At 72.1% G+C, this 27,413-nt stretch overlaps 1 protein-coding gene across 1 annotated transcript in view; it reads right to left on the bottom strand.

Moving 5' to 3' along the window:
• The window catches only part of LOC136157416 (mucin-3B-like), a 42,266-nt gene extending 15,084 nt beyond the window's left edge, over nt 1–27,182 (bottom strand). Inside the window, exons 1-4 of the mRNA XM_065919314.1 lie at nt 3,883–27,182; nt 743–3,801; nt 299–623; nt 51–222 (exon numbers count right to left, since the gene is read on the bottom strand). Of these exons, the coding sequence (XP_065775386.1) occupies nt 51–222; nt 299–623; nt 743–3,801; nt 3,883–27,182 (26,856 nt within the window). The remainder of the gene's footprint in view (nt 1–50; nt 223–298; nt 624–742; nt 3,802–3,882) is intronic.
• Between the last annotated feature and the right edge of the window lie 231 nt (nt 27,183–27,413).

Consider the following 27,413-nt stretch of genomic DNA (forward strand, 5'->3'; position numbering starts at 1 on the left):
GGCCGGGAGGAGATGATCCCGGTGGTGGGCGTGGCCGCGGGCGTGGGCACGGGCGTGGCCGAGGCCGTTGCCGGGGGTGTGGGTGTGGGTGTGGCTGAGGTGCTGGCCAGAGCGAGCGTGGAGCCGAGGTCCACGGTGGCGGTGGAGGGGGCGGTGGATCGGCCCGCGGAGCCGGTGGATGTGGCCTCGGTGGTGGCGGGCGTGGAGCTGGGGGCTCCCGTCCTGACCGAGGAGGGAGGGAGAGTCGTGGATGTGTGCAGCGTGGCGGGAGGCCGGGAGGGGTGAGGTTAATGCGGACGCGACGGTGCTCCCGGGGGAGCCGATGGTGGAGGAGGTGAGGACCGGGGCCCTGGACGGTGCCGTGGGCACGGGTGTGGTCACCAGGAGGGTGCTAGCAGCGCTGGTGGTGTGGGGAGCGGAGGCCGAGGCCAGAGTGGCCGTGAGAGAGGTGGCCAGGGCTGCGGTGTCCCTGGGAGTGGCGACCTGCGTGGTGGACCCGGTGGGAGTGCTGGCGGGATGCGAGGGGCCGGCCGTGGTGTGGGTGGTGGGGAGTGTGGTGGTGTCGGTGGGCAGAGTGCTGGTGTTCGCGGAGGAGGCGGAGGCGGGCTCTGTGCTGGGGGCAGCTGGAGGGGAGCGAGGCACCCCCATGGACGAGGTCAGGCTATGGGTGGCCACGGGAGTCGAGGTGGTGGAGGCGGGAGCAAAGAGGGTACTGCTGGGCGTGGCGGAGTATGTGACTGACGGCGAGAGGGCACCTCCGTGGCGACAGGCTGGCTGGAGGTGTGACTGGGAGCAGTCCCCATGGTGGTCGGGTGCGGGGGCGGCACACTGGTGCTCGGGGCAAGTGGGCTGGCACCCTCGGTCGGAGTGGCCCTGGGACTGCCGGAGGCCAGGGAGGAGGTGCCTAGCGAGGTGGCTGGCATGGTGCTGGAGTGGAAGAGAGTCGCCGACCTGCGGGGAGTGGTGAAGATGGAGGGGGCGGCCGGCGTGCTGGCTGAGGTTGCCTGGACAGGGGAGGTGCTGTGTGTGTGGTGGGTGCTGGGGCCGGAGGAGATGATCCCGGTGGTGGGCGTGGCCGCGGGCTTGGGCACGTGCGTGGTCGAGGCCGTGGCCGGGGGTGTGGGTGTGGGTGTGGGTGTGGCTGAGGTGCTGGCCAGAGCGAGCGTGGAGCCGATGTCCACGGTGGCGGTGGAGGAGGCGGTGGATGGGCCCGCGGGGCTGGTGGATGTGGCCTCGGTGGTGGCGAGCGTGGAGCTGGGGGCTCCCGTCCTGACCGAGGAGGGAGGGAGAGTCGTGGATGTGTGCAGCGTGGCGGAGGCCGGGAGGGGTGAGGTGAAAGCGGACGCGAGGGTGCTCCCGGGGGAGCCGATGGTGGAGGAGGTGAGGACCGGGGCCCTGGACGGTGCCGTGGGCTCGGGTGTGGTCACCAGGAGGGTGCTAGCAGACCTGGTGGTGTGGGCAGCGGAGGCCGAGGCCAGAGTGGCCGTGAGAGAGGTGGCCGGGGCTGCGGTGTCCCTGGGAGTGGCGACCTGCGAGGTGGACCTGGTGGGAGTGCTGGCGGGAGGCGAGGGGCCGGCCGTGGTGTGGGTGGTGGGGCGTGTGGTGGTGTCGGTGGGCAGAGGGCTGGTGTTCGCGGTGGAGGCGGACGCGGGCTCTGTGCTGGGAGCAGCTGGAGGGGAGCGAGGCACCACCGTGGACGAGGTCAGGCTGTGGGTGGCCACGGGAGTCGAGGTGGTGGAGGCGGGAGCATAGAGGGTGCTGCTGGGCGTGGCGGAGGATGTGACTGACGGCGGAGAGGGCACCTCCGTGGCGACAGGCTGGCTGGAGGTGTCACTGGGGGCAGTCCCCGTGGTGGTCGGGTGCGGGGGCGGCACACTGGTGCTCGGGGCAGGTGGGCTGGCACCCTCGATCGGAGTGGCCCTGGGACTGCCGGAGGCCGGGGAGGAGGCGCCTAGCGAGGTGGCTGGCATGGTGCTGGATTGGAAGGGAGTCGCCGTGCTGCGGGGAGTGGTGAAGATGGAGGGGGCGGCCGGCGTGCTGGCCGAGGTTGCCTGGACAGGGGAGGTGCTGTGTGTGTGGTGGGTGCTGGGGCCGGGGGAGATGATCCCGGTGCTGGGCGTGGCCGCGGGCGTGGGCACGGGCGTGGCCGAGGCCGTGGCCGGGGGTGTGGTTGTGGGTGTGGGTGTGGCTGAGGTGCTGGCCAGAGCGAGCGTGGAGCCAAGGTCCACGGTGGCGGTCGAGGGGGCGGTGGATGGGCCCGCGGGGCCGGTGGATGTGGCCTCGGTGGTGGCGGGCGTGGAGCTGGGGGCTCCCGTCCTGACCGAGGAGGGTGGGAGAGTCGTGGATGTGTGCAGCGTGGCGGAGGCCAGGTGGGGTGAGGTGAATGCGGACGCGAGGGTGCTCCGGGGGGAGCCGATGGTGGAGGAGGTGAGGACCGGGGCACTGGACGGTGCCGTGGGCACGGGTGTGGTCACCAGGAGGGTGCTAGCAGCCCTGGTGGTGTGGGGAGCGGAGGCCGAGGCCTGAGTAGCCGTGAGAGAGGTGGCCGGGGCTGCGGTGTCCCTGGGAGTGGCAACCTGCGTGGTAGACCCGGAGGGAGTTCTGGCGGGAGGCGAGGGGCCGGCCGTGGTGTGGGTGGTGGGGAGTGTGGTGGTGTCGGTGGGCAGAGGGCTGGTGTTCGCGGTGGAGGCGGAGGCGGGCTCTGTGCTGGGGGCAGCTGGAGGGGACCGAGGCACCCCCGTGGACAAGGTCAGGCTATGGGTGGCCACGGGAGTCGAGGTGGTGGAGGCGGGAGCATAGAGGGTGCTGCTGTGCGTGGCGGAGGATGTGACTGACGGAGGAGAGGGCAACTCCGTGGCTACAGGCTGGCTGGAGGTGTCACTGGGGGCAGTCCCCGTGGTGGTCGGGTGCGGGGGTGGAACACTGGTGCTCGGGGCAGGTGGGCAGGCACCTTCGGTCGGAGTGGCCCTGGGACTGCCGGAGTCCGGGGAGGAGGCGCCTAGCGAGGTGGCTGGCATGGTGCTGGAGTGGAAGTGAGTCGCCGTGCTGTGGGGAGTGGTGAAGATGGAGGGGGCGGCCGGCGTGCTGGCCGAGTTTGCCTGGACAGGGGAGGTGCTGTGTGTGTGGTGGGTGCTGGGGCCGGAAGAGATGATCCCGGTGGTGGGCGTGGCCGAGGGCATGGGCACGGGCGTGGCCGAGGCCGTGGCCGGGGGTGTGGGTGTGGGTGTGAGTGTGGCTGAGGTGCTGGCCAGAGCGAGCGTGGAGCCGAGTTCCACGGTGGCGGTGGAGGAGGCGGTGGATGGGCCCGCGGGGCCGGTGGATGTGGCCTCGGTGGTGGCGGGCGTGGAGCTGGGGGCTCCCGTCCTGACCGAGGAGGGAGGGAGAGTCGTGGATGTGTGCAGCGTGGCGGAGGCCGGGAGGGGTGAGGTGAATGCGGACGCGAGGGTGCTCCCGGGGGAGCCGATGGTGGAGGAGGTGAGGACCGGGGCCCTGGACGGTGCCGTGGGCACGGGTGTGGTCACCAGGAGGGTGCTAGCAGCCCTGGTGGTGTGGGCAGCGGAGGCCGAGGCCAGAGTGGCCGTGAGAGAGGTGGCCGGGGCTGCGGTGTCCCTGGGAGTGGCGACCTGCGTGGTGGACCCGGTGGGAGTGCTGGCGGGAGGCGAGGGGCTGGCCGTGGTGTGGGTGGTGGGGAGTGTGGTGGTGTCGGAGGGCAGAGGGCTGGTGTTCGCGGTGGAGGCTGAGGCGGGCTCTGTGCTGGGGGCAGCTGGAGGGGAGCGAGGCACCCCCGTGGACCAGGTCAGCCTATGGGTGGCCACGGGAGTCGAGGTGGTGGAGGCGGGAGCATAGAGGGTGCTGCTGGGCGTGGCGGAGGATGTGACTGACAGCGGAGAGGGCACCACCGTGGCGACAGGCTGGCTGGAGGTGTCACTGGGAGCAGTCCCCGTGGTGGTCGGGTGCGGGGGCGGCACACTGGTGCTCGGGGCAAGTGGGCTGGCACCCTCGGTCGGAGTGGCCCTGGGACTGCCGGAGGCCAGGGAGGAGGCGCCTAGCGAGGTGGCTGGCATGGTGCTGGAGTGGAAGGGAGTCGCCGACCTGCGGGGAGTGCTGAAGATGGAGGGGGCGGCCGGCGTGCTGGCCGAGGTTGCCTGGACAGGGGAGGTGCTGTGTGTGTGGTGGGTGCTGGGGCCGGAGGAGATGATCCCGGTGGTGGGCGTGGCCACGGGCGTGGGCACGTGCGTGGCCGAGGCCGTGGCCGGGGGTGTGGGTGTGGGTGTGGGTGTGGGTGTGGCTGAGGTGCTGGCCAGAGCGAGCGTGGAGCCGAGGTCCACGGTGGCGGTGGAGGGGGCAGTGGATGGGCCCGCGGGGCCGGTGGATGTGGCCTCGGTGGTGGCGGGCGTGGAGCTGGGGGCTCCCGTCCTGACCGAGGAGGGAGGGAGAGTCGTGGATGTGTGCAGCGTGGCGGAGGCCGGGAGGGGTGAGATGAATGCGGACGCGAGGGTGCTCCCGGGGGAGCCGATGGTGGAGGAGGTGAGGACCGGGGCCCTGGACGGTGCCGTGGGCACGGGTGTGGTCACCAGGAGGGTGCTAGCAGCCCTGGTGGTGTGGGCAGCGGAGGCCGAGGCCAGAGTGGCCGTGAGAGAGGTGGCCGGGGCTGCGGTGTTCCTGGGAGTGGCGACCTGCGAGGTGGACCTGGTGGGAGTGCTGGCGGGAGGCGAGGGGCCGGCCGTGGTGTGGGTGGTGGGGCGTGTGGTGGTGTCGGTGGGCAGAGGGCTGGTGTTCGCGGTGGAGGCGGACGCGGGCTCTGTGCTGGGAGCAGCTGGAGGGGAGCGAGGCACCCCCGTGGACGAGGTCAGGCTGTGGGTGGCCACGGGAGTCGAGGTGGTGGAGGTGGGAGCATAGAGGGTGCTGCTGGGCGTGGCGGAGGATGTGACTGACGGCGGAGAGGGCACCTCCGTGGCGACAGGCTGGCTGGAGGTGTCACTGGGGGCAGTCCCCGTGGTGGTCGGGTGCGGGGGCGGCACACTGGTGCTCGGGGCAGGTGGGCTGGCACCCTCGGTCGGAGTGGCCCTGGGACTGCCGGAGGCCGGGGAGGAGGCGCCTAGCGAGGTGGCTGGCATGGTGCTGGAGTGGAAGGGAGTCGCCGTGCTGCGGGGAGTGGTGAAGATGGAGGGGGCGGCCGGCGTGCTGGCCGAGGTTGCCTGGACAGGGGAGGTGCTGTGTGTGTGGTGGGTGCTGGGGCCGGAGGAGATGATCCCGGTGGTGGGCGTGGCCGCGGGCGTGGGCACGTGCGTGGTCGAGGCCGTGGCCGGGGGTGTGGGTGTGGGTGTGGGTGTGGGTGTGGCTGAGGTGCTGGCCAGAGCGAGCGTGGAGCCGAGGTCCACGGTGGCGGTGGAGGGGGCGGTGGATGGGCCCGCGGGGCCGGTGGATGTGGCCTCGGTGGTGGCGGGCGTGGAGCTGGGGGCTCCCGTCCTGACCGAGGAGGGAGGGAGAGTCGTGGATGTGTGCAGCGTGGCGGAGGCCGGGAGGGGTGAGGTGAATGCGGACGCGAGGGTGCTCCCGGGGGAGCCGATGGTGGAGGAGGTGAGGACCGGGGCCCTGGACGGTGCCGTGGGCACGGGTGTGGTCACCAGGAGGGTGCTAGCAGCCCTGGTGGTGTGGGGAGTGGAGGCCGAGGCCAGAGTGGCCGTGAGAGAGGTGGCCGGGGCTGCGGTGTCCCTGGGAGTGGCGACCTGCGTGGTGGACCCGGAGGGAGAGCTGGCGGGAGGCGAGGGGCCGGCCGTGGTGTGGGTGGTGGGGAGTGTGGTGGTGTCGGTGGGCAGAGGGCTGGTGTTCGCGGTCGAGGCGGAGGAGGGCTCAGAGCTGGGGGCAGCTGGAGGGGAGCGAGGCACCCCCGTGGACGAGGTCAGGCTATGGGTGGCCACGGGAGTCGAGGTGGTAGAGGCGAGAGCATAGAGGGTGCTCCTGGGCGTGGGGGAGGATGTGACTGACGGCGGAGAGGGCACCTTCGTGGCGGCAGGCTGGCTGGAGGTGTCACTGGGGGCAGTCCCCGTGGTGGTCGGGTGCGGGAGCGGCACACTGGGGCTCGGGGCAGGTGGGCTGGCACCCTCGGTCGGAGTGGCCCTGGGACTGCCGGAGGCCGGGGAGGAGGCGCCTAGCGAGGTGGCTGGCATGGTGCTGGAGTGGAAGGGAGTCGCCGTGCTGCGGGGAGTGGTAAAGATGGAGGGGGCGGCCGGCGTGCTGGCCGAGGTTGCCTGGACAGGGGAGGTGCTGTGTGTGTGGTGGGTGCTGGGGCCGGAGGAGATGATCCCGGTGATGGGCGTGGCCGCGGGCGTGGGCACGGGCGTGGCCGAGGCCGTGGCCGGGGGTGTGGGTGTGGGTGTGGGTGTGGCTGAGGTGCTGAGCAGAGCGAGCGTGGAGCCGATTTCCACGGTGGCGGTGGAGGAGGCGGTGGATGGGCCCACGGGGCTGGTGGATGTGGCCTCGGTGGTGGCGAGCGTGGAGCTGGGGGCTCCCGTCCTGACCGAGGAGGGACGGAGAGTCGTGGATGTGTGCAGCGTGGCGGAGGCCGGGAGGGGTGAGGTGAAAGCGGACGCGAGGGTGCTCCCGGGGGAGCCGATGGTGGAGGAGGTGAGGACCGGAGCCCTGGACAGTGCCGTGGGCACGGGTGTGGTCACCAGGAGGGTGCTAGCAGCCCTGGTTTTGTGGGCAGCGGAGGCCGAGGCCAGAGTGGCCGTGAGAGAGGTGGCCGGGGCTGCGGTGTCCCTGGGAGTGGCGACCTGCGTGGGAGACCCGGAGGGAGTTCTGGCGGGAGGCGAGGGGCCGGCCGTGGTGTGGGTGGTGGGGAGTGTGGTGGTGTCGGTGGGCAGAGGGCTGGTGTTCGCGGTGGAGGCGGAGGCGGGCTCTGTGCTGGGGGCAGCTGGAGGGGACCGAGGCACCCCCGTGGACAAGGTCAGGCTATGGGTGGCCACGGGAGTCGAGGTGGTGGAGGCGGGAGCATAGAGGGTGCTGCTGTGCGTGGCGGAGGATGTGACTGACGGAGGAGAGGGCAACTCCGTGGCGACAGGCTGGCTGGAGGTGTCACTGGGGGCAGTCCCCGTGGTGGTCGGGTGCGGGGGTGGAACACTGGTGCTCGGGGCAGGTGGGCTGGCACCCTCGGTCGGAGTGGCCCTGGGACTGCCGGAGTCCGGGGAGGAGGCGCCTAGCGAGGTGGCTGGCATGGTGCTGGAGTGGAAGTGAGTCGCCGTGCTGCGGGGAGTGGTGAAGATGGAGGGGGCGGCCGGCGTGCTGGCCGAGTTTGCCTGGACAGGGGAGGTGCTGTGTGTGTGGTGGGTGCTGGGGCCGGAGGAGATGATCCCGGTGGTGGGCATGGCCGAGGGCATGGGCACGGGCGTGGCCGAGGCCGTGGCCGGGGGTGTGGGTGTGGGTATGGGTGTGGCTGAGGTGCTGGCCAGAGCGAGCGTGGAGCCGAGTTCCACGGTGGCGGTGGAGGAGGCGGTGGATGGGCCCGCGGGGCCGGTGGATGTGGCCTCGGTGGTGGCGGGCGTGGAGCTGGGGGCTCCCGTCCTGACCGAGGAGGGAGGGAGAGTCGTGGATGTGTGCAGCGTGGCGGAGGCCGGGAGGGGTGAGGTGAATGCGGACGCGAGGGTGCTCCCGGGGGAGCCGATGGTGGAGGAGGTGAGGACCGGGGCCCTGGACGGTGCCGTGGGCACGGGTGTGGTCACCAGGAGGGTGCTAGCAGCCCTGGTGGTGTGGGCAGCGGAGGCCGAGGCCAGAGTGGCCGTGAGAGAGGTGGCCGGGGCTGCGGTGTCCCTGGGAGTGGCGACCTGCGTGGTGGACCCGGTGGGAGTGCTGGCGGGAGGCGAGGGGCTGGCCGTGGTGTGGGTGGTGGGGAGTGTGGTGGTGTCGGAGGGCAGAGGGCTGGTGTTCGCGGTGGAGGCTGAGGCGGGCTCTGTGCTGGGGGCAGCTGGAGGGGAGCGAGGCACCCCCGTGGACGAGGTCAGCCTATGGGTGACCACGGGAGTCGAGGTGGTGGAGGCGGGAGCATAGAGGGTGTTGCTGGGCGTGGCGGAGGATGTGACTGACGGCGGAGAGGGCACCACCGTGGCGACAGGCTGGCTGGAGGTGTCACTGGGAGCAGTCCCCGTGGTGGTCGGGTGCGGGGGCGGCACACTGGTGCTCGGGGCAAGTGGGCTGGCACCCTCGGTCGGAGTGGCCCTGGGACTGCCGGAGGCCAGGGAGGAGGCGCCTAGCGAGGTGGCTGGCATGGTGCTGGAGTGGAAGGGAGTCGCCAACCTGCGGGGAGTGGTGAAGATGGAGGGGGCTGCCGGCGTGCTGGCCGAGGTTGCCTGGACAGGGGAGGTGCTGTGTGTGTGGTGGGTGCTGGGGCCGGAGGAGATGATCCCGGTGGTGGGCGTGGCCACGGGCGTGGGCACGGGCGTGGCCGAGGCCGTGGCCGGGGGTGTGGGTGTGGGTGTGGGTGTGGGTGTGGCTGAGGTGCTGGCCAGAGCGAGCGTGGAGCCGAGGTCCACGGTGGCGGTCGAGGGGGCGGTGGATGGGCCCGCGGGGCCGGTGGATGTGGCCTCGGTGGTGGTGGGCGTGGAGCTCGGGGCTCCCGTCCTGACCGAGGAGGGAGGGAGAGTCGTGGATGTGTGCAGCGTGGCGGAGGCCGGGAGGGGTGAGGTGAATGCGGACGCGAGGGTGCTCCCGGGGGAGCCGATGTTCGAGGAGGTGAGGACCGGGGCCCTGGACGGTGCCGTGGGCACGGGTGTGGTCACCAGGAGGGTGCTAGCAGCCCTGGTGGTGTGGGTAGAGGAGGCCGAGGCCAGAGGGGCCGTGAGAGAGGTGGCCGTGGCTGCGGTGTCCCTGGGAGTGGCGACCTGCGTGGTGGACCCGGAGGGAGAGCTGGCGGGAGGCGAGGGGCCGGCCGTGGTGTGGGTGGTGGGGAGTGTGGTGGTGTCGGTGGGCAGAGGGCTGGTGTTCGCGGTCGAGGCGGAGGAGGGCTCAGAGCTGGGGGCAGCTGGAGGGGAGCGAGGCACCCCCGTGGACGAGGTCAGGCTATGGGTGGCCACGGGAGTCGAGGTAGTGGAGGCGAGAGCATAGAGGGTGCTGCTGGGCGTGGCGGAGGATGTGACTGACGGCGGAGAGGGCACCTTCGTGGCGACAGGCTGGCTGGAGGTGTCACTGGGGGCAGTCCCCGTGGTGGTCGGGTGCGGGGGCGGCACACTGGGGCTCGGGGCAGGTGGGCTGGCACCCTCGGTCGGAGTGGCCCTGGGACTGCCGGAGGCCGGGGAGGAGGCGCCTAGCGAGGTGGCTGGCATGGTGCTGGAGTGGAAGGGAGTCGCCGTGCTGCGGGGAGTGGTAAAGATGGAGGGGGCGGCCGGCGTGCTGGCCGAGGTTGCCTGGACAGGGGAAGTGCTGTGTGTGTGGTGGGTGCTGGGGCCGGAGGAGATGATCCCGGTGATGGGCGTGGCCGCGGGCGTGGGCACGGGCGTGGCCGAGGCCGTGGCCGGGGGTGTGGGTGTGGGTGTGGGTGTGGCTGAGGTGCTGGCCAGAGCGAACGTGGAGCCGATGTCCACGGTGGCGGTGGAGGAGGCGGTGGATGGGCCCGCGGGGCTGGTGGATGTGGCCTCGGTGGTGGCGGGCGTGGAGCTGGCGGCTCCCGTCCTGACCGAGGAGGGAGGGAGAGTCGTGGATGTGTGCAGCGTGGCGGAGGCCGGGAGGGGTGAGGTGAATGCGGACGCGAGGGTGCTCCCGGGGGAGCCGATGGTGGAGGAGGTGAGGACCGGGGCCCTGGACGGTGCCGTGGGCACGGGTGTGGTCACCAGGAGGGTGCTAGCAGCCCTGGTGGTGTGGGCAGCGGAGGCCGAGGCCAGAGTGGCCGTGAGAGAGGTGGCCGGGGCTGCGCTGTCCCTGGGAGTGGCGACCTGCGTGGTGGACCCGGTGGGAGTGCTGGCGGGAGGCGAGGGGCTGGCCGTGGTGTGGGTATTGGGGAGTGTGGTGGTGTCGGAGGGCAGAGGGCTGGTGTTCGCGGTGGAGGCTGAGGCGGGCTCTGTGCTGGGGGCAGCTGGAGGGGAGCGAGGCACCCCCGTGGACGAGGTCAGCCTATGGGTGGCCACGGGAGTCGAGGTGGTGGAGGCGGGAGCATAGAGGGTGCTGCTGGGCGTGGCGGAGGATGTGACTGACGGCGGAGAGGGCACCTCCGTGGCGACAGGCTGGCTGGAGGTGTCACTGGGGGCAGTCCCCGTGGTGGTCGGGTGCGGGGGCGGCACACTGGTGCTCGGGGCAGGTGGGCTGGCACCCTCGGTCGGAGTGGCCCTGGGACTGCCGGAGGCCGGGTAGGAGGCACCTAGCGAGGTGGCTGGCATGGTGCTGGAGTGGAAGGGAGTCGCCGTGCTGCGGGGAGTGGTGAAGATGGAGGGGGCGGCCGGCGTGCTGGCCGAGGTTGCCTGGACAGGGGAGGTGCTGTGTGTGTGGTGGGTGCTGGGGCTGGAGGAGATGATCCCGGTGGTGGGCGTGGCCGCGGGCGTGGGCACGGGCGTGGCCGAGGCCGTGGCCGGGGGTGTGGTTGTGGGTGTGGGTGTGGCTGAGGTGCTGGCCAGAGCGAGCGTGGAGCCAAGGTCCACGGTGGCGGTCGAGGGGGCGGTGGATGGGCCCGCGGGGCCGGTGGATGTGGCCTCGGTGGTGGCGGGCGTGGAGCTGGGGGCTCCCGTCCTGACCGAGGAGGGAGGGAGAGTCGTGGATGTGTGCAGCGTGGCGGAGGCCAGGAGGGGTGAGGTGAATGCGGACGCGAGGGTGCTCCCGGGGGAGCCGATGGTGGAGGAGGTGAGGACCGGGGCCCTGGACGGTGCCGTGGGCACGGGTGTGGTCACCAGGAGGGTGCTAGCAGCCCTTGTGTTGTGGGGAGCGGAGGCCGAGGCCTGAGTAGCCGTGAGAGAGGTGGCCGGGGCTGCGGTGTCCCTGGGAGTGGCGACCTGCGTGGTAGACCCGGAGGGAGTTCTGGCGGGAGGCGAGGGGCCGGCCGTGGTGTGGGTGGTGGGGAGTGTGGTGGTGTCGGTGGGCAGAGGGCTGGTGTTCGCGGTGGAGGTGGAGGCGGGCTCTGTGCTGGGGGCAGCTGGAGGGGACCGAGGCACCCCCGTGGACAAGGTCAGGCTATGGGTGGCCACGGGAGTCGAGGTGGTGGAGGCGGGAGCATAGAGGGTGCTGCTGGGCGTGGCGGAGGATGTGACTGACGGCGGAGAGGGCACCTCCGTGGCGACAGGCTGGCTGGAGGTGTCACTGGGAGCAGTCCCCGTGGTGGTCGGGTGCGGGGGCGGCACACTGGTGCTCGGGGCAAGTGGGCTGGCACCCTCGGTCGGAGTGGCCCTGGGACTGCCGGAGGCCAGGGAGGAGGCGCCTAGCGAGGTGGCTGGCATGGTGCTGGAGTGGAAGGGAGTCGCCGACCTGCGGGGAGTGGTGAAGATGGAGGGGGCGGCCGGCGTGCTGGCCGAGGTTGCCTGGACAGGGGAGGTGCTGTGTGTGTGGTGGGTGCTGGGGCCGGAGGAGATGATCCGGGTGGTGGGCGTGGCCGCGGGCGTGGGCACGGGCGTGGCCGAGGCCGTGGCCAGGGGTGTGGGTGTGGGTGTGGGTGTGGGTGTGGCTGAGGTGCTGGCCAGAGCGAGCGCAGAGCCGAGGTCCACGGTGGCGGTGGAGGGGGCGGTGAATGGGCCCGCGGGGCCCGTGGATGTGGCCTCGGTGGTGGTGGGTGTGGATCTGGGGGCTCCCGTCCTGACCGAAGAAGGAGGGAGAGTCGTGGATGTGGGCAGCGTGGCAGAGGCCGGGAGGGGTGAGGTGAATGCAGATGCGAGGGTGCTCCCGGGGGAGCCGATGGTGGAGGAGGTGAGGACCGGGGCCCAGGACGGTGCCGTGGGCACGGGTGTGGTCACCAGGAGGGTGCTAGCAGCCCTGGTGGTGTGGGCAGCGGAGGCCGAGGCCAGAGTGGCCGAGAGAGAGGTGGACAGGGCTGCGGTGTCCCTGGGAGTGGCGACCTGCGTGGTGGACCCGGTGGGATTGCTGGCGGGAGGCGAGGGGCCGGCCGTGGTATGGGTGGTGGGTAGTCTGGTGGTGTCGGTGGGCAGAGGGCTGGTATTCGCGGTGGAGGCGGAGGCGCGCTCTGCGCTGGGGGCAGCTGGAGGGGAGCGAGGCACCCCCGTGGACGAGGTCAGGCTATGGGTGGCCACGGGAGTCGAGGTGGTGGAGGCGGGAGCATAGAGGGTGCTGCTGGGCGTGGCGGAGGATGTGACTGACGGCGGAGAGGGCACCTCCGTGGCTACAGGCTGGCTGGAGGTGTCACTGGGGGCAGTCCCCGTGGTGGTCGGGTGCGGGGGCGGCACACTGGTGCTCGGGGCAGGTGGGCTGGCACCCTCGGTCGGAGTGGCCCTGGGACTGCCGGAGGCCGGGGAGGAGGCGCCTAGCGAGGTGGCTGGCATGGTGCTGGAGTGGAAGGGAGTCGCCGTGCTGCGGGGAGTGGTGAAGATGGAGGGGGCGGCCGGCGTGCTGGCTGAGGTTGCCTGGACAGGGGAGGTGCTGTGTGTGTGGTGGGTGCTGGGGCCGGAGGAGATGATCCCGGTGGTGGGCGTGGCCGCGGGCGTGGGCACGGGCGTAGCCGAGGCCGTCGCCGGGGGTGTGGGTGTGGGTGTGGGTGTGGGTGTGGCTGAGGTGCTGGCCAGAGCGAGCGTGGAGCCGAGGTCCACGGTGGCGGTGGAGGGGGCGGTGGATGGGCCCACGGGGCCGGTGGATGTGGCCTCGGTGGTGGCGGGCGTGGAGCTGGGGGCTCCCGTCCTGACCAGGGAGGGAGGGAGTGTCGTGGATGTGTGCACCGTGGCGGAGGCCGGGAGGGGTGAGGTGAATGCGGACGCGAGGGTGCTCCCGGGGGAACCGATGGTGGAGGAGGTGAGGACCGGGGCCCTGGACGGTGCCGTGGGCACGGGTGTGGTCACCAGGAGGGTGCTTGGAGCCCTGGTGGTGTGGGCAGCGGAGGCCGAGGCCAGAGTGGCCGTGAGAGAGGTGGCCGGGGCTGCGGTGTCCCTGGGAGTGGCGACCTGCGTGGTGGACCCGGTGGGAGTGCTGGCGGGAGGCGAGGGGCCGGCCGTGGTGTGGGTGGTGGGGAGTGTGGTGGTTTCGGTGGGCAGAGGGCTGGTGTTCGCGGTGGAGGCGGAGGCGGGCTCTGTGCTGGGGGCAGCTGGAGGGGAGCGAGGCACCCCCGTGGACGAGGTCAGGCTATGGGTGGCCATGGGAGTCGAGGTGGTGGAGGCGGGAGCATAGAGGGTGCTGCTGGGCGTGGCGGAGGATGTGACTGACGGCGGAGAGGGCACCTCCGTGGCGACAGGCTGGCTGGAGGTGTCACTGGGGGCAGTCCCCGTGGTGGTCGGGTGCGGGGGCGGCACACTGGTGCTCGGGGCAGGTGGGCTGGCACCCTCGGTCGGAGTGGCCCTGGGACTGCCGGAGCCCGGGGAGGAGGCGCCTAGCAAGGTGGCTGGCATGGTGCTGGAGTGGAAGGGAGTCGCCGTGCTGCGGGGAGTGGTGAAGATGGAGGGGGCGGCCGGCGTGCTGGCCGAGGTTGCCTGGACAGGGGAGGTGCTGGGTGTGTGGTGGGTGCTGGGGCCGGAGGAGATGATCCCGGTGGTGGGCGTGGCCGCGGGCGTGGGCACGGGCGTGGCCGAGGCCGAGGCCGGGGGTGTGGGTGTGGGTGTGGGTGTGGGTGTGGCTGAGGTGCTGGCCAGAGCGAGCGTGGAGCCGAGGTTCACGGTGGCGGTGGAGGGGGCGGTGGATGGGCCCGCGGGGCCGGTGGATATGGCCTCGGTGGTGGCGGGCGTGGAGCTGGGGGCTCCCGTCCTGACCGAAGAGGGAGGGAGAGTCGTGGATGTGTGCAGCGTGGCGGAGGCCGGGAGGGGTGAGGTGAATGCGGACGCGAGGGTGCTCCCGGGGGAGCCGATGGTGGAGGAGGTGAGGACCGGGTCCCTGGACGTTGCCGTGGGCACGGGTGTGGTCACCAGGAGGGTGCTAGCAGCCCTGGTGGTGTGGGCAGCGGAGGCCGAGGCCAGAGTTGCCGTGAGAGAGGTGGCCGGGGCTGCGGTGTCCCTGGGAGTGGCGACCTGCGTGGTGGACCCAGTGGGAGTGCTGGCAGGAGGCGAGGGGCCGGCCGTGGTGTGGGTGGTGGGGAGTGTGGTGGTGTCGGTGGGCAGAGGGCTGGTGTTCGCGGTGGAGGCGGAGGCGGGCTCTGTGCTGGGGGCAGCTGGAGGAGAGCGAGGCACCCCCGTGGACGAGGTCAGGCTATGGGTGGCCACGGGAGTCGAGGTGGCGGAGGCGGGAGCATAGAGGCTGCTGCTGGGCGTGGCGGAGGATGTGACTGACGGCGGAGAGGGCACCTCCGTGGCGAAAGGCTGGCTGGAGGTGTCACTGGGGGCACTCCCCGTGGTGGTCGGGTGCGGGGGCGGCACACTGGTGCTCGGGGCAGGTGGGCTGGCACCCTCGGTCGGAGTGGCCCTGGGACTGCCGGAGTCCGGGGAGGAGGCGCCTAGCGAGGTGGCTGGCATGGTGCTGGAATGGAAGGGAGTCGCCGTGCTGCGGGGAATGGTGAAGATGGAGGGGGCGGCCGGCGTGCTGGCCGAGGTTGCCTGGACAGGGGAGGTGCTGTGTGTGTGGTGGGTGCTGGGGCCGGAGGAGATGATCCCGGTGGTGGGTGTGGCCGCGGGCGTGGGCACGGGCGTGGCCGAGGCCGTAGCTGGGGGTGTGGGTGTGGGTGTGGGTGTGGGTGTGGCTGAGGTGCTGGCCAGAGCGAGCGTGGAGCCGAGGTCCACGGTGGCGGTGGAGGGGGCGGTGGATGGGCCCGCGGGGCCGGTGTATGTGGCCTCGGTGCTGGCGGGCGTGGAGCTGGGGGCTCCCGTCCTGACCGAGGAGGGAGGGAGAGTCGTGGATGTGTGCAGCGTGGCGGAGGCCGGGAGGGGTGAGGTGAATGCGGACGCGAGGGTGCTCCCGGGGGAGCCGATGGTGGAGGAGGTGAGGACCGGGGCCCTGGACGGTGCCGTGGGCACGGGTGTGGTCACCAGGAGGGTGCTAGCAGCCCTGGTGGTTTGGGGAGCGGAGGCCGAGGCCTGAGTAGCCGTGAGAGAGGTGGCCGGGGCTGCGGTGTCCCTGGGAGTGGCGACCTGCGTGGTAGACCCGGAGGGAGTTCTGGCGGGAGGCGAGGGGCCGGCCGTGGTGTGGGTGGTGGGGAGTGTGGTGGTGTCGGTGGGCAGAGGGCTGGTGTTCGCGGTGGAGGCGGAGGCGGGCTCTGCGCTGGGGGCAGCTGGAGGGGAGCGAGGCACCCCCGTGGACGAGGTCAGGCTATGGGTGGCCACAGGTGTCGAGGTGGTGGAGGCGGGAGCATAGAGGGTGCTGCTGGGCGTGGCGGAGGATGTGACTGACGGCGGAGAGGGCACCTCCGTGGCGACAGGCTGGCTGGAGGTGTCACTGGGGGCAGTCCCCGTGGTGGTCGGGTGCGGGGGCGGCACACTGGTGCTCGGGGCAGGTGGGCTGGCACCCTCGGTCGGAGTGGCCCTGGGACTGCCGGAGCCCGGGGAGGAGGCGCCTAGCGAGGTGGCTGGCATGGTGCTGGAGTGGAAGGGAGTCGCCGTGCTGCGGGGAGTGGTGAAGATGGAGGGGGCGGCCGGCGTGCTGGCCGAGGTTGCCTGGACAGGGGAGGTGCTGTGTGTGTGGTGGGTGCTGGGGCCGGAGGAGATGATCCCAGTGGTGGGCGTGGCCGCGGGCGTGGGCACGGGCGTGGCCGAGGCCGTCGCCGGGGGTGTCGGTATGGGTGTGGGTGTGGGTGTGGCTGAGGTGCTGGCCAGAGCGAGCGTGGAGCCGAGGTCCACGGTCGCAGTGGAGGGGGCGGTGGATGGGCCCACGGGGCCGGTGGATGTGGCCTCGGTGGTGGCGGGCGTGGAGCTGGGGGCTCCCGTCCTGACCGAGGATGGAGGGAGAGTCGTGGATGTGTGCACCGTGGCGGAGGCCGGGAGGGGTGAGGTGAATGCGGACGCGAGGGTGCTCCCAGGGGAACCGATGGTGGAGGAGGTGAGGACCGGGGCCCTGGACGGTGCCGTGGGCACGGGTGTGGTCACCAGGAGGGTGCTTGGAGCCCTGGTGGTGTGGGCAGCGGAGGCCGAGGCCAGAGGGGCCGTGAGAGAGGTGGCCGGGGCTGCGGTGTCCCTGGGAGTGGCGACCTGCGTGGTGGACCCGGTGGGAGTGCTGGCGGGAGGCGAGGGGCCGGCCGTGGTGTGGGTGGTGGGGAGTGTGGTGGTGTCGGTGGGCAGAGGGCTGGTGTTCGCGGTGGAGGCGGAGGCGGGCTCTGTGCTGGGGGCAGCTGGAGGGGAGCGAGGCACCCCCGTGGACGAGGTCAGGCTATGGGTGGCCATGGGAGTCGAGGTGGTGGAGGCGGGAGCATAGAGGGTGCTGCTGGGCATGGCGGAGGATGTGACTGACGGCGGAGAGGGCACCTCCGTGGCGACAGGCTGGCTGGAGGTGTCACTGGGGGCAGTCCCCGTGGTGGTCGGGTGCGGGGGCGGCACACTGGTGCTCGGGGCAGGTGGGCTGGCACCCTCGGTCGGAGTGGCCCTGGGACTGCCGGAGCCCGGGGAGGAGGCGCCTAGCGAGGTGGCTGGCATGGTGCTGGAGTGGAAGGGAGTCGCCGTGCTGCGGGGATTGGTGAAGATGGAAGGGGCGGCCGGCGTGCTGGCCGAGGTTGCCTGGACAGGGGAGGTGCTGTGTGTGTGGTGGGTGCTGGGGCCGGAAGAGATGATCCCGGTGGTGGGCGTGGCCGAGGGCATGGGCACGGGCGTGGCCGAGGCCGTGGCCGGGGGTGTGGGTGTGGGTGTGGGTGTGGCTGAGGTGCTGGCCAGAGCGAGCGTGGAGCCGAGTTCCACGGTGGCGGTGGAGGAGGCGGTGGATGGGCCCGCTGGGCCGGTCGATGTGGCCTCGGTGGTGGCGGGCGTGGAGCTGGGGGCTCCCGTCCTGACCGAGGAGGGAGGGAGAGTCGTGGATGTGTGCAGCGTGGCGGAGGCCGGGAGGGGTGAGGTGAATGCGGACGCGAGGGTTCTCCCGGGGGAGCCGATGGTGGAGGAGGTGAGGACCGGGGCCCTGGACGGTGCCGTGGGCACGGGTGTGGTCACCAGGAGGGTGCTAGCAGCCCTGGTGGTGTGGGCAGCGGAGGCCGAGGCCAGAGTGGCCGTGAGAGAGGTGGCCGGGGCTGCGGTGTCCCTGGGAGTGGCGACCTGCGTGGTGGACCCGGTGGGAGTGCTGGCGGGAGGCGAGGGGCTGGCCGTGGTGTGGGTGGTGGGGAGTGTGGTGGTGTCGGAGGGCAGAGGGCTGGTGTTCGCGGTGGAGGCTGAGGCGGGCTCTGTGCTGGGGGCAGCTGGAGGGGAGCGAGGCACCCCCGTGGACGAGGTCAGCCTATGGGTGGCCACGGGAGTCGAGGTGGTGGAGGCGGGAGCATAGAGGGTGCTGCTGGGCGTGGCGGAGGATGTGACTGACGGCGGAGAGGGCACCTCCGTGGCGACAGGCTGGCTGGAGGTGTCACTGGGGGCAGTCCCCGTGGTGGTCGGGTGCGGGGGCGGCACACTGGGGCTCGGGGCAGGTGGGCTGGCACCCTCGGTCGGAGTGGCCCTGGGACTGCCGGAGGCCGGGGAGGAGGCGCCTAGCGAGGTGGCTGGCATGGTGCTGGAGTGGAAGGGAGTCGCTGTGCTGCGGGGAGTGGTAAAGATGGAGGGGGCGGCCGGCGTGCTGGCCGAGGTTGCCTGGACAGGGGAAGTGCTGTGTGTGTGGTGGGTGCTGGGGCCGGAGGAGATGATCCCGGTGATGGGCGTGGCCGCGGGCGTGGGCACGGGCGTGGCCGAGGCCGTGGCCGGGGGTGTGGGTGTGGGTGTGGGTGTGGCTGAGGTGCTGGCCAGAGCGAACGTGGAGCCGATGTCCACGGTGGCGGTGGAGGAGGCGGTGGATGGGCCCGCGGGGCTGGTGGATGTGGCCTCGGTGGTGGCGGGCGTGGAGCTGGCGGCTCCCGTCCTGACCGATGAGGGAGGGAGAGTCGTGGATGTGTGCAGCGTGGCGGAGGCCGGGAGGGGTGAGGTGAATGCGGACGCGAGGGTGCTCCCGGGGGAGCCGATGGTGGAGGAGGTGAGGACCGGGGCCCTGGACGGTGCCGTGGGCACGGGTGTGGTCACCAGGAGGGTGCTAGCAGCCCTGGTGGTGTGGGCAGCGGAGGCCGAGGCCAGAGTGGCCGTGAGAGAGGTGGCCGGGGCTGCGCTGTCCCTGGGAGTGGCGACCTGCGTGGTGGACCCGGTGGGAGTGCTGGCGGGAGGCGAGGGGCTGGCCGTGGTGTGGGTATTGGGGAGTGTGGTGGTGTCGGAGGGCAGAGGGCTGGTGTTCGCGGTGGAGGCTGAGGCGGGCTCTGTGCTGGGGGCAGCTGGAGGGGAGCGAGGCACCCCCGTGGACGAGGTCAGCCTATGGGTGGCCACGGGAGTCGAGGTGGTGGAGGCGGGAGCATAGAGGGTGCTGCTGGGCGTGGCGGAGGATGTGACTGACGGCGGAGAGGGCACCTCCGTGGCGACAGGCTGGCTGGAGGTGTCACTGGGGGCAGTCCCCGTGGTGGTCGGGTGCGGGGGCGGCACACTGGTGCTCGGGGCAGGTGGGCTGGCACCCTCGGTCGGAGTGGCCCTGGGACTGCCGGAGGCCGGGTAGGAGGCACCTAGCGAGGTGGCTGGCATGGTGCTGGAGTGGAAGGGAGTCGCCGTGCTGCGGGGAGTGGTGAAGATGGAGGGGGCGGCCGGCGTGCTGGCCGAGGTTGCCTGGACAGGGGAGGTGCTGTGTGTGTGGTGGGTGCTGGGGCTGGAGGAGATGATCCCGGTGGTGGGCGTGGCCGCGGGCGTGGGCACGGGCGTGGCCGAGGCCGTGGCCGGGGGTGTGGTTGTGGGTGTGGGTGTGGCTGAGGTGCTGGCCAGAGCGAGCGTGGAGCCAAGGTCCACGGTGGCGGTCGAGGGGGCGGTGGATGGGCCCGCGGGGCCGGTGGATGTGGCCTCGGTGGTGGCGGGCGTGGAGCTGGGGGCTCCCGTCCTGACCGAGGAGGGAGGGAGAGTCGTGGATGTGTGCAGCGTGGCGGAGGCCAGGAGGGGTGAGGTGAATGCGGACGCGAGGGTGCTCCCGGGGGAGCCGATGGTGGAGGAGGTGAGGACCGGGGCCCTGGACGGTGCCGTGGGCACGGGTGTGGTCACCAGGAGGGTGCTAGCAGCCCTTGTGTTGTGGGGAGCGGAGGCCGAGGCCTGAGTAGCCGTGAGAGAGGTGGCCGGGGCTGCGGTGTCCCTGGGAGTGGCGACCTGCGTGGTAGACCCGGAGGGAGTTCTGGCGGGAGGCGAGGGGCCGGCCGTGGTGTGGGTGGTGGGGAGTGTGGTGGTGTCGGTGGGCAGAGGGCTGGTGTTCGCGGTGGAGGTGGAGGCGGGCTCTGTGCTGGGGGCAGCTGGAGGGGACCGAGGCACCCCCGTGGACAAGGTCAGGCTATGGGTGGCCACGGGAGTCGAGGTGGTGGAGGCGGGAGCATAGAGGGTGCTGCTGGGCGTGGCGGAGGATGTGACTGACGGCGGAGAGGGCACCTCCGTGGCGACAGGCTGGCTGGAGGTGTCACTGGGAGCAGTCCCCGTGGTGGTCGGGTGCGGGGGCGGCACACTGGTGCTCGGGGCAAGTGGGCTGGCACCCTCGGTCGGAGTGGCCCTGGGACTGCCGGAGGCCAGGGAGGAGGCGCCTAGCGAGGTGGCTGGCATGGTGCTGGAGTGGAAGGGAGTCGCCGACCTGCGGGGAGTGGTGAAGATGGAGGGGGCGGCCGGCGTGCTGGCCGAGGTTGCCTGGACAGGGGAGGTGCTGTGTGTGTGGTGGGTGCTGGGGCCGGAGGAGATGATCCGGGTGGTGGGCGTGGCCGCGGGCGTGGGCACGGGCGTGGCCGAGGCCGTGGCCAGGGGTGTGGGTGTGGGTGTGGGTGTGGGTGTGGCTGAGGTGCTGGCCAGAGCGAGCGCAGAGCCGAGGTCCACGGTGGCGGTGGAGGGGGCGGTGAATGGGCCCGCGGGGCCCGTGGATGTGGCCTCGGTGGTGGTGGGTGTGGATCTGGGGGCTCCCGTCCTGACCGAAGAAGGAGGGAGAGTCGTGGATGTGGGCAGCGTGGCAGAGGCCGGGAGGGGTGAGGTGAATGCAGATGCGAGGGTGCTCCCGGGGGAGCCGATGGTGGAGGAGGTGAGGACCGGGGCCCAGGACGGTGCCGTGGGCACGGGTGTGGTCACCAGGAGGGTGCTAGCAGCCCTGGTGGTGTGGGCAGCGGAGGCCGAGGCCAGAGTGGCCGAGAGAGAGGTGGACAGGGCTGCGGTGTCCCTGGGAGTGGCGACCTGCGTGGTGGACCCGGTGGGATTGCTGGCGGGAGGCGAGGGGCCGGCCGTGGTATGGGTGGTGGGTAGTCTGGTGGTGTCGGTGGGCAGAGGGCTGGTATTCGCGGTGGAGGCGGAGGCGCGCTCTGCGCTGGGGGCAGCTGGAGGGGAGCGAGGCACCCCCGTGGACGAGGTCAGGCTATGGGTGGCCACGGGAGTCGAGGTGGTGGAGGCGGGAGCATAGAGGGTGCTGCTGGGCGTGGCGGAGGATGTGACTGACGGCGGAGAGGGCACCTCCGTGGCTACAGGCTGGCTGGAGGTGTCACTGGGGGCAGTCCCCGTGGTGGTCGGGTGCGGGGGCGGCACACTGGTGCTCGGGGCAGGTGGGCTGGCACCCTCGGTCGGAGTGGCCCTGGGACTGCCGGAGGCCGGGGAGGAGGCGCCTAGCGAGGTGGCTGGCATGGTGCTGGAGTGGAAGGGAGTCGCCGTGCTGCGGGGAGTGGTGAAGATGGAGGGGGCGGCCGGCGTGCTGGCTGAGGTTGCCTGGACAGGGGAGGTGCTGTGTGTGTGGTGGGTGCTGGGGCCGGAGGAGATGATCCCGGTGGTGGGCGTGGCCGCGGGCGTGGGCACGGGCGTAGCCGAGGCCGTCGCCGGGGGTGTGGGTGTGGGTGTGGGTGTGGGTGTGGCTGAGGTGCTGGCCAGAGCGAGCGTGGAGCCGAGGTCCACGGTGGCGGTGGAGGGGGCGGTGGATGGGCCCACGGGGCCGGTGGATGTGGCCTCGGTGGTGGCGGGCGTGGAGCTGGGGGCTCCCGTCCTGACCAGGGAGGGAGGGAGTGTCGTGGATGTGTGCACCGTGGCGGAGGCCGGGAGGGGTGAGGTGAATGCGGACGCGAGGGTGCTCCCGGGGGAACCGATGGTGGAGGAGGTGAGGACCGGGGCCCTGGACGGTGCCGTGGGCACGGGTGTGGTCACCAGGAGGGTGCTTGGAGCCCTGGTGGTGTGGGCAGCGGAGGCCGAGGCCAGAGTGGCCGTGAGAGAGGTGGCCGGGGCTGCGGTGTCCCTGGGAGTGGCGACCTGCGTGGTGGACCCGGTGGGAGTGCTGGCGGGAGGCGAGGGGCCGGCCGTGGTGTGGGTGGTGGGGAGTGTGGTGGTTTCGGTGGGCAGAGGGCTGGTGTTCGCGGTGGAGGCGGAGGCGGGCTCTGTGCTGGGGGCAGCTGGAGGGGAGCGAGGCACCCCCGTGGACGAGGTCAGGCTATGGGTGGCCATGGGAGTCGAGGTGGTGGAGGCGGGAGCATAGAGGGTGCTGCTGGGCGTGGCGGAGGATGTGACTGACGGCGGAGAGGGCACCTCCGTGGCGACAGGCTGGCTGGAGGTGTCACTGGGGGCAGTCCCCGTGGTGGTCGGGTGCGGGGGCGGCACACTGGTGCTCGGGGCAGGTGGGCTGGCACCCTCGGTCGGAGTGGCCCTGGGACTGCCGGAGCCCGGGGAGGAGGCGCCTAGCAAGGTGGCTGGCATGGTGCTGGAGTGGAAGGGAGTCGCCGTGCTGCGGGGAGTGGTGAAGATGGAGGGGGCGGCCGGCGTGCTGGCCGAGGTTGCCTGGACAGGGGAGGTGCTGGGTGTGTGGTGGGTGCTGGGGCCGGAGGAGATGATCCCGGTGGTGGGCGTGGCCGCGGGCGTGGGCACGGGCGTGGCCGAGGCCGAGGCCGGGGGTGTGGGTGTGGGTGTGGGTGTGGGTGTGGCTGAGGTGCTGGCCAGAGCGAGCGTGGAGCCGAGGTTCACGGTGGCGGTGGAGGGGGCGGTGGATGGGCCCGCGGGGCCGGTGGATATGGCCTCGGTGGTGGCGGGCGTGGAGCTGGGGGCTCCCGTCCTGACCGAAGAGGGAGGGAGAGTCGTGGATGTGTGCAGCGTGGCGGAGGCCGGGAGGGGTGAGGTGAATGCGGACGCGAGGGTGCTCCCGGGGGAGCCGATGGTGGAGGAGGTGAGGACCGGGTCCCTGGACGTTGCCGTGGGCACGGGTGTGGTCACCAGGAGGGTGCTAGCAGCCCTGGTGGTGTGGGCAGCGGAGGCCGAGGCCAGAGTTGCCGTGAGAGAGGTGGCCGGGGCTGCGGTGTCCCTGGGAGTGGCGACCTGCGTGGTGGACCCAGTGGGAGTGCTGGCAGGAGGCGAGGGGCCGGCCGTGGTGTGGGTGGTGGGGAGTGTGGTGGTGTCGGTGGGCAGAGGGCTGGTGTTCGCGGTGGAGGCGGAGGCGGGCTCTGTGCTGGGGGCAGCTGGAGGAGAGCGAGGCACCCCCGTGGACGAGGTCAGGCTATGGGTGGCCACGGGAGTCGAGGTGGCGGAGGCGGGAGCATAGAGGCTGCTGCTGGGCGTGGCGGAGGATGTGACTGACGGCGGAGAGGGCACCTCCGTGGCGAAAGGCTGGCTGGAGGTGTCACTGGGGGCACTCCCCGTGGTGGTCGGGTGCGGGGGCGGCACACTGGTGCTCGGGGCAGGTGGGCTGGCACCCTCGGTCGGAGTGGCCCTGGGACTGCCGGAGTCCGGGGAGGAGGCGCCTAGCGAGGTGGCTGGCATGGTGCTGGAATGGAAGGGAGTCGCCGTGCTGCGGGGAATGGTGAAGATGGAGGGGGCGGCCGGCGTGCTGGCCGAGGTTGCCTGGACAGGGGAGGTGCTGTGTGTGTGGTGGGTGCTGGGGCCGGAGGAGATGATCCCGGTGGTGGGTGTGGCCGCGGGCGTGGGCACGGGCGTGGCCGAGGCCGTAGCTGGGGGTGTGGGTGTGGGTGTGGGTGTGGGTGTGGCTGAGGTGCTGGCCAGAGCGAGCGTGGAGCCGAGGTCCACGGTGGCGGTGGAGGGGGCGGTGGATGGGCCCGCGGGGCCGGTGTATGTGGCCTCGGTGCTGGCGGGCGTGGAGCTGGGGGCTCCCGTCCTGACCGAGGAGGGAGGGAGAGTCGTGGATGTGTGCAGCGTGGCGGAGGCCGGGAGGGGTGAGGTGAATGAGGACGCGAGGGTGCTCCCGGGGGAGCCGATGGTGGAGGAGGTGAGGACCGGGGCCCTGGACGGTGCCGTGGGCACGGGTGTGGTCACCAGGAGGGTGCTAGCAGCCCTGGTGGTTTGGGGAGCGGAGGCCGAGGCCTGAGTAGCCGTGAGAGAGGTGGCCGGGGCTGCGGTGTCCCTGGGAGTGGCGACCTGCGTGGTAGACCCGGAGGGAGTTCTGGCGGGAGGCGAGGGGCCGGCCGTGGTGTGGGTGGTGGGGAGTGTGGTGGTGTCGGTGGGCAGAGGGCTGGTGTTCGCGGTGGAGGCGGAGGCGGGCTCTGCGCTGGGGGCAGCTGGAGGGGAGCGAGGCACCCCCGTGGACGAGGTCAGGCTATGGGTGGCCACAGGTGTCGAGGTGGTGGAGGCGGGAGCATAGAGGGTGCTGCTGGGCGTGGCGGAGGATGTGACTGACGGCGGAGAGGGCACCTCCGTGGCGACAGGCTGGCTGGAGGTGTCACTGGGGGCAGTCCCCGTGGTGGTCGGGTGCGGGGGCGGCACACTGGTGCTCGGGGCAGGTGGGCTGGCACCCTCGGTCGGAGTGGCCCTGGGACTGCCGGAGCCCGGGGAGGAGGCGCCTAGCGAGGTGGCTGGCATGGTGCTGGAGTGGAAGGGAGTCGCCGTGCTGCGGGGAGTGGTGAAGATGGAGGGGGCGGCCGGCGTGCTGGCCGAGGTTGCCTGGACAGGGGAGGTGCTGTGTGTGTGGTGGGTGCTGGGGCCGGAGGAGATGATCCCAGTGGTGGGCGTGGCCGCGGGCGTGGGCACGGGCGTGGCCGAGGCCGTCGCCGGGGGTGTCGGTATGGGTGTGGGTGTGGGTGTGGCTGAGGTGCTGGCCAGAGCGAGCGTGGAGCCGAGGTCCACGGTCGCAGTGGAGGGGGCGGTGGATGGGCCCACGGGGCCGGTGGATGTGGCCTCGGTGGTGGCGGGCGTGGAGCTGGGGGCTCCCGTCCTGACCGAGGATGGAGGGAGAGTCGTGGATGTGTGCACCGTGGCGGAGGCCGGGAGGGGTGAGGTGAATGCGGACGCGAGGGTGCTCCCAGGGGAACCGATGGTGGAGGAGGTGAGGACCGGGGCCCTGGACGGTGCCGTGGGCACGGGTGTGGTCACCAGGAGGGTGCTTGGAGCCCTGGTGGTGTGGGCAGCGGAGGCCGAGGCCAGAGGGGCCGTGAGAGAGGTGGCCGGGGCTGCGGTGTCCCTGGGAGTGGCGACCTGCGTGGTGGACCCGGTGGGAGTGCTGGCGGGAGGCGAGGGGCCGGCCGTGGTGTGGGTGGTGGGGAGTGTGGTGGTGTCGGTGGGCAGAGGGCTGGTGTTCGCGGTGGAGGCGGAGGCGGGCTCTGTGCTGGGGGCAGCTGGAGGGGAGCGAGGCACCCCCGTGGACGAGGTCAGGCTATGGGTGGCCATGGGAGTCGAGGTGGTGGAGGCGGGAGCATAGAGGGTGCTGCTGGGCATGGCGGAGGATGTGACTGACGGCGGAGAGGGCACCTCCGTGGCGACAGGCTGGCTGGAGGTGTCACTGGGGGCAGTCCCCGTGGTGGTCGGGTGCGGGGGCGGCACACTGGTGCTCGGGGCAGGTGGGCTGGCACCCTCGGTCGGAGTGGCCCTGGGACTGCCGGAGCCCGGGGAGGAGGCGCCTAGCGAGGTGGCTGGCATGGTGCTGGAGTGGAAGGGAGTCGCCGTGCTGCGGGGATTGGTGAAGATGGAAGGGGCGGCCGGCGTGCTGGCCGAGGTTGCCTGGACAGGGGAGGTGCTGTGTGTGTGGTGGGTGCTGGGGCCGGAAGAGATGATCCCGGTGGTGGGCGTGGCCGAGGGCATGGGCACGGGCGTGGCCGAGGCCGTGGCCGGGGGTGTGGGTGTGGGTGTGGGTGTGGCTGAGGTGCTGGCCAGAGCGAGCGTGGAGCCGAGTTCCACGGTGGCGGTGGAGGAGGCGGTGGATGGGCCCGCTGGGCCGGTCGATGTGGCCTCGGTGGTGGCGGGCGTGGAGCTGGGGGCTCCCGTCCTGACCGAGGAGGGAGGGAGAGTCGTGGATGTGTGCAGCGTGGCGGAGGCCGGGAGGGGTGAGGTGAATGCGGACGCGAGGGTTCTCCCGGGGGAGCCGATGGTGGAGGAGGTGAGGACCGGGGCCCTGGACGGTGCCGTGGGCACGGGTGTGGTCACCAGGAGGGTGCTAGCAGCCCTGGTGGTGTGGGCAGCGGAGGCCGAGGCCAGAGTGGCCGTGAGAGAGGTGGCCGGGGCTGCGGTGTCCCTGGGAGTGGCGACCTGCGTGGTGGACCCGGTGGGAGTGCTGGCGGGAGGCGAGGGGCTGGCCGTGGTGTGGGTGGTGGGGAGTGTGGTGGTGTCGGAGGGCAGAGGGCTGGTGTTCGCGGTGGAGGCTGAGGCGGGCTCTGTGCTGGGGGCAGCTGGAGGGGAGCGAGGCACCCCCGTGGACGAGGTCAGCCTATGGGTGGCCACGGGAGTCGAGGTGGTGGAGGCGGGAGCATAGAGGGTGCTGCTGGGCGTGGCGGAGGATGTGACTGACGGCGGAGAGGGCACCTCCGTGGCGACAGGCTGGCTGGAGGTGTCACTGGGGGCAGTCCCCGTGGTGGTCGGGTGCGGGGGCGGCACACTGGTGCTCGGGGCAGGTGGGCTGGCACCCTCGGTCGGATTGGCCCTGGGACTGCCGGAGGCCCGGGAGGTGGCGCCTAGCGAGGTGGCTGGCATGGTGCTGGAGTGGAAGGGAGTCGCCGTGTTGCGGGGAGTGGTGAAGATGGAGGGGGCGACCGGCGTGCTGGCCGAGGTTGCCTGGACAGGGGAGGTGCTGTGTGTGTGGTGGGTGCTGGGGCCGGAGGAGATGATCCCGGTGGTGGGTGTGGCCGCGGGCGTGGGCACGGGCGTCGCCGAGGCCGTGGCCGGGGGTGTGGGTGTGGGTGTAGGTGTGGGTGTGGCTGAGGTGCTGGCCAGAGCGAGCGTGGAGCCGAGGTCCACGGTGGCGGTGGAGGGGGCGGTGGATGGGCCCGCGGGGCCGGTGGATGTGGTCTCGGTGGTGGCGGGCATGGAGCTGGGGGCTCCCGTCCTGACCGAAGATGGAGGGAGAGTCGTGGATGTGTGCAGCGTGGCGGAGGCCGGGAGGGGTGAGGTGAATGCGGACGCGAGGGTGCTCCCGGGGAAGCCGATGGTGGAGGAGGTGAGGACCCGGTCCCTGGACGTTGCCGTGGGCACAGGTGTGGTCACCAGGAGGGTGCTAGCAGCCTTGGTGGTGTGGGCAGCGGAGGCCGAGGCCAGAGTGGCCGTGAGAGAGGTGGCCGGGGCTGCGGTGTCCCTGGGAGTGGCGACCTGCGTGGTGGACCCAGTGGGAGTGCTGGCGGGAGGCGAGGGGCCGGCCGTGGTGTGGGTGGTGGGGAGTGTGGTGGTGTCGGTGGGCAGAGGGCTGGTGTTCGCGGTGGAGGCGGAGGCGGGCTCTGTGCTGGGGGCAGCTGGAGGAGAGCGAGGCACCCCCGTGGACGAGGTCAGGCTATGGGTGGCCACGGGAGTCGAGGTGGTGGAGGCGGGAGCATAGAGGCTGCTGCTGGGCGTGGCGGAGGATGTGACTGACGGCGGAGAGGGCACCTCCGTGGCGAAAGGCTGGCTGGAGGTGTCACTGGGGGCAGTCCCCGTGGTGGTCGGGTGCGGGGGCGGCACATTGGTGCTCGGGGCAGGTGGGCTGGCACCCTCGGTCGGAGTGGCCCTGGGACTGCCGGAGGCCGGGGAGGAGGCGCCTAGCGAGGTAGCTGGCATGGTGCTGGAGTGGAAGGGAGTCGCCGTGCTGCGGGGAGTGGTGAAGATGGAGGGGGCGGCCGGCGTGCTGGCCGAGGTTGCCTGGACAGGGGAGGTGCTGCGTGTGTGGTGGGTGCTGGGGCCGGAGGGAATGATCCCGGTGGTGGGCGTGGCCGCGGGCGTGGGCACGGGTGTGGCTGAGGCCGTGGCCAGGGGTGTGGGTGTGGGTGTGGGTGTGGGTGTGGCTGAGGT

This window comes from Muntiacus reevesi, chromosome 2 (genome assembly GCF_963930625.1).
Source record: "Muntiacus reevesi chromosome 2, mMunRee1.1, whole genome shotgun sequence".
NCBI lineage: Eukaryota > Metazoa > Chordata > Mammalia > Artiodactyla > Cervidae > Muntiacus > Muntiacus reevesi.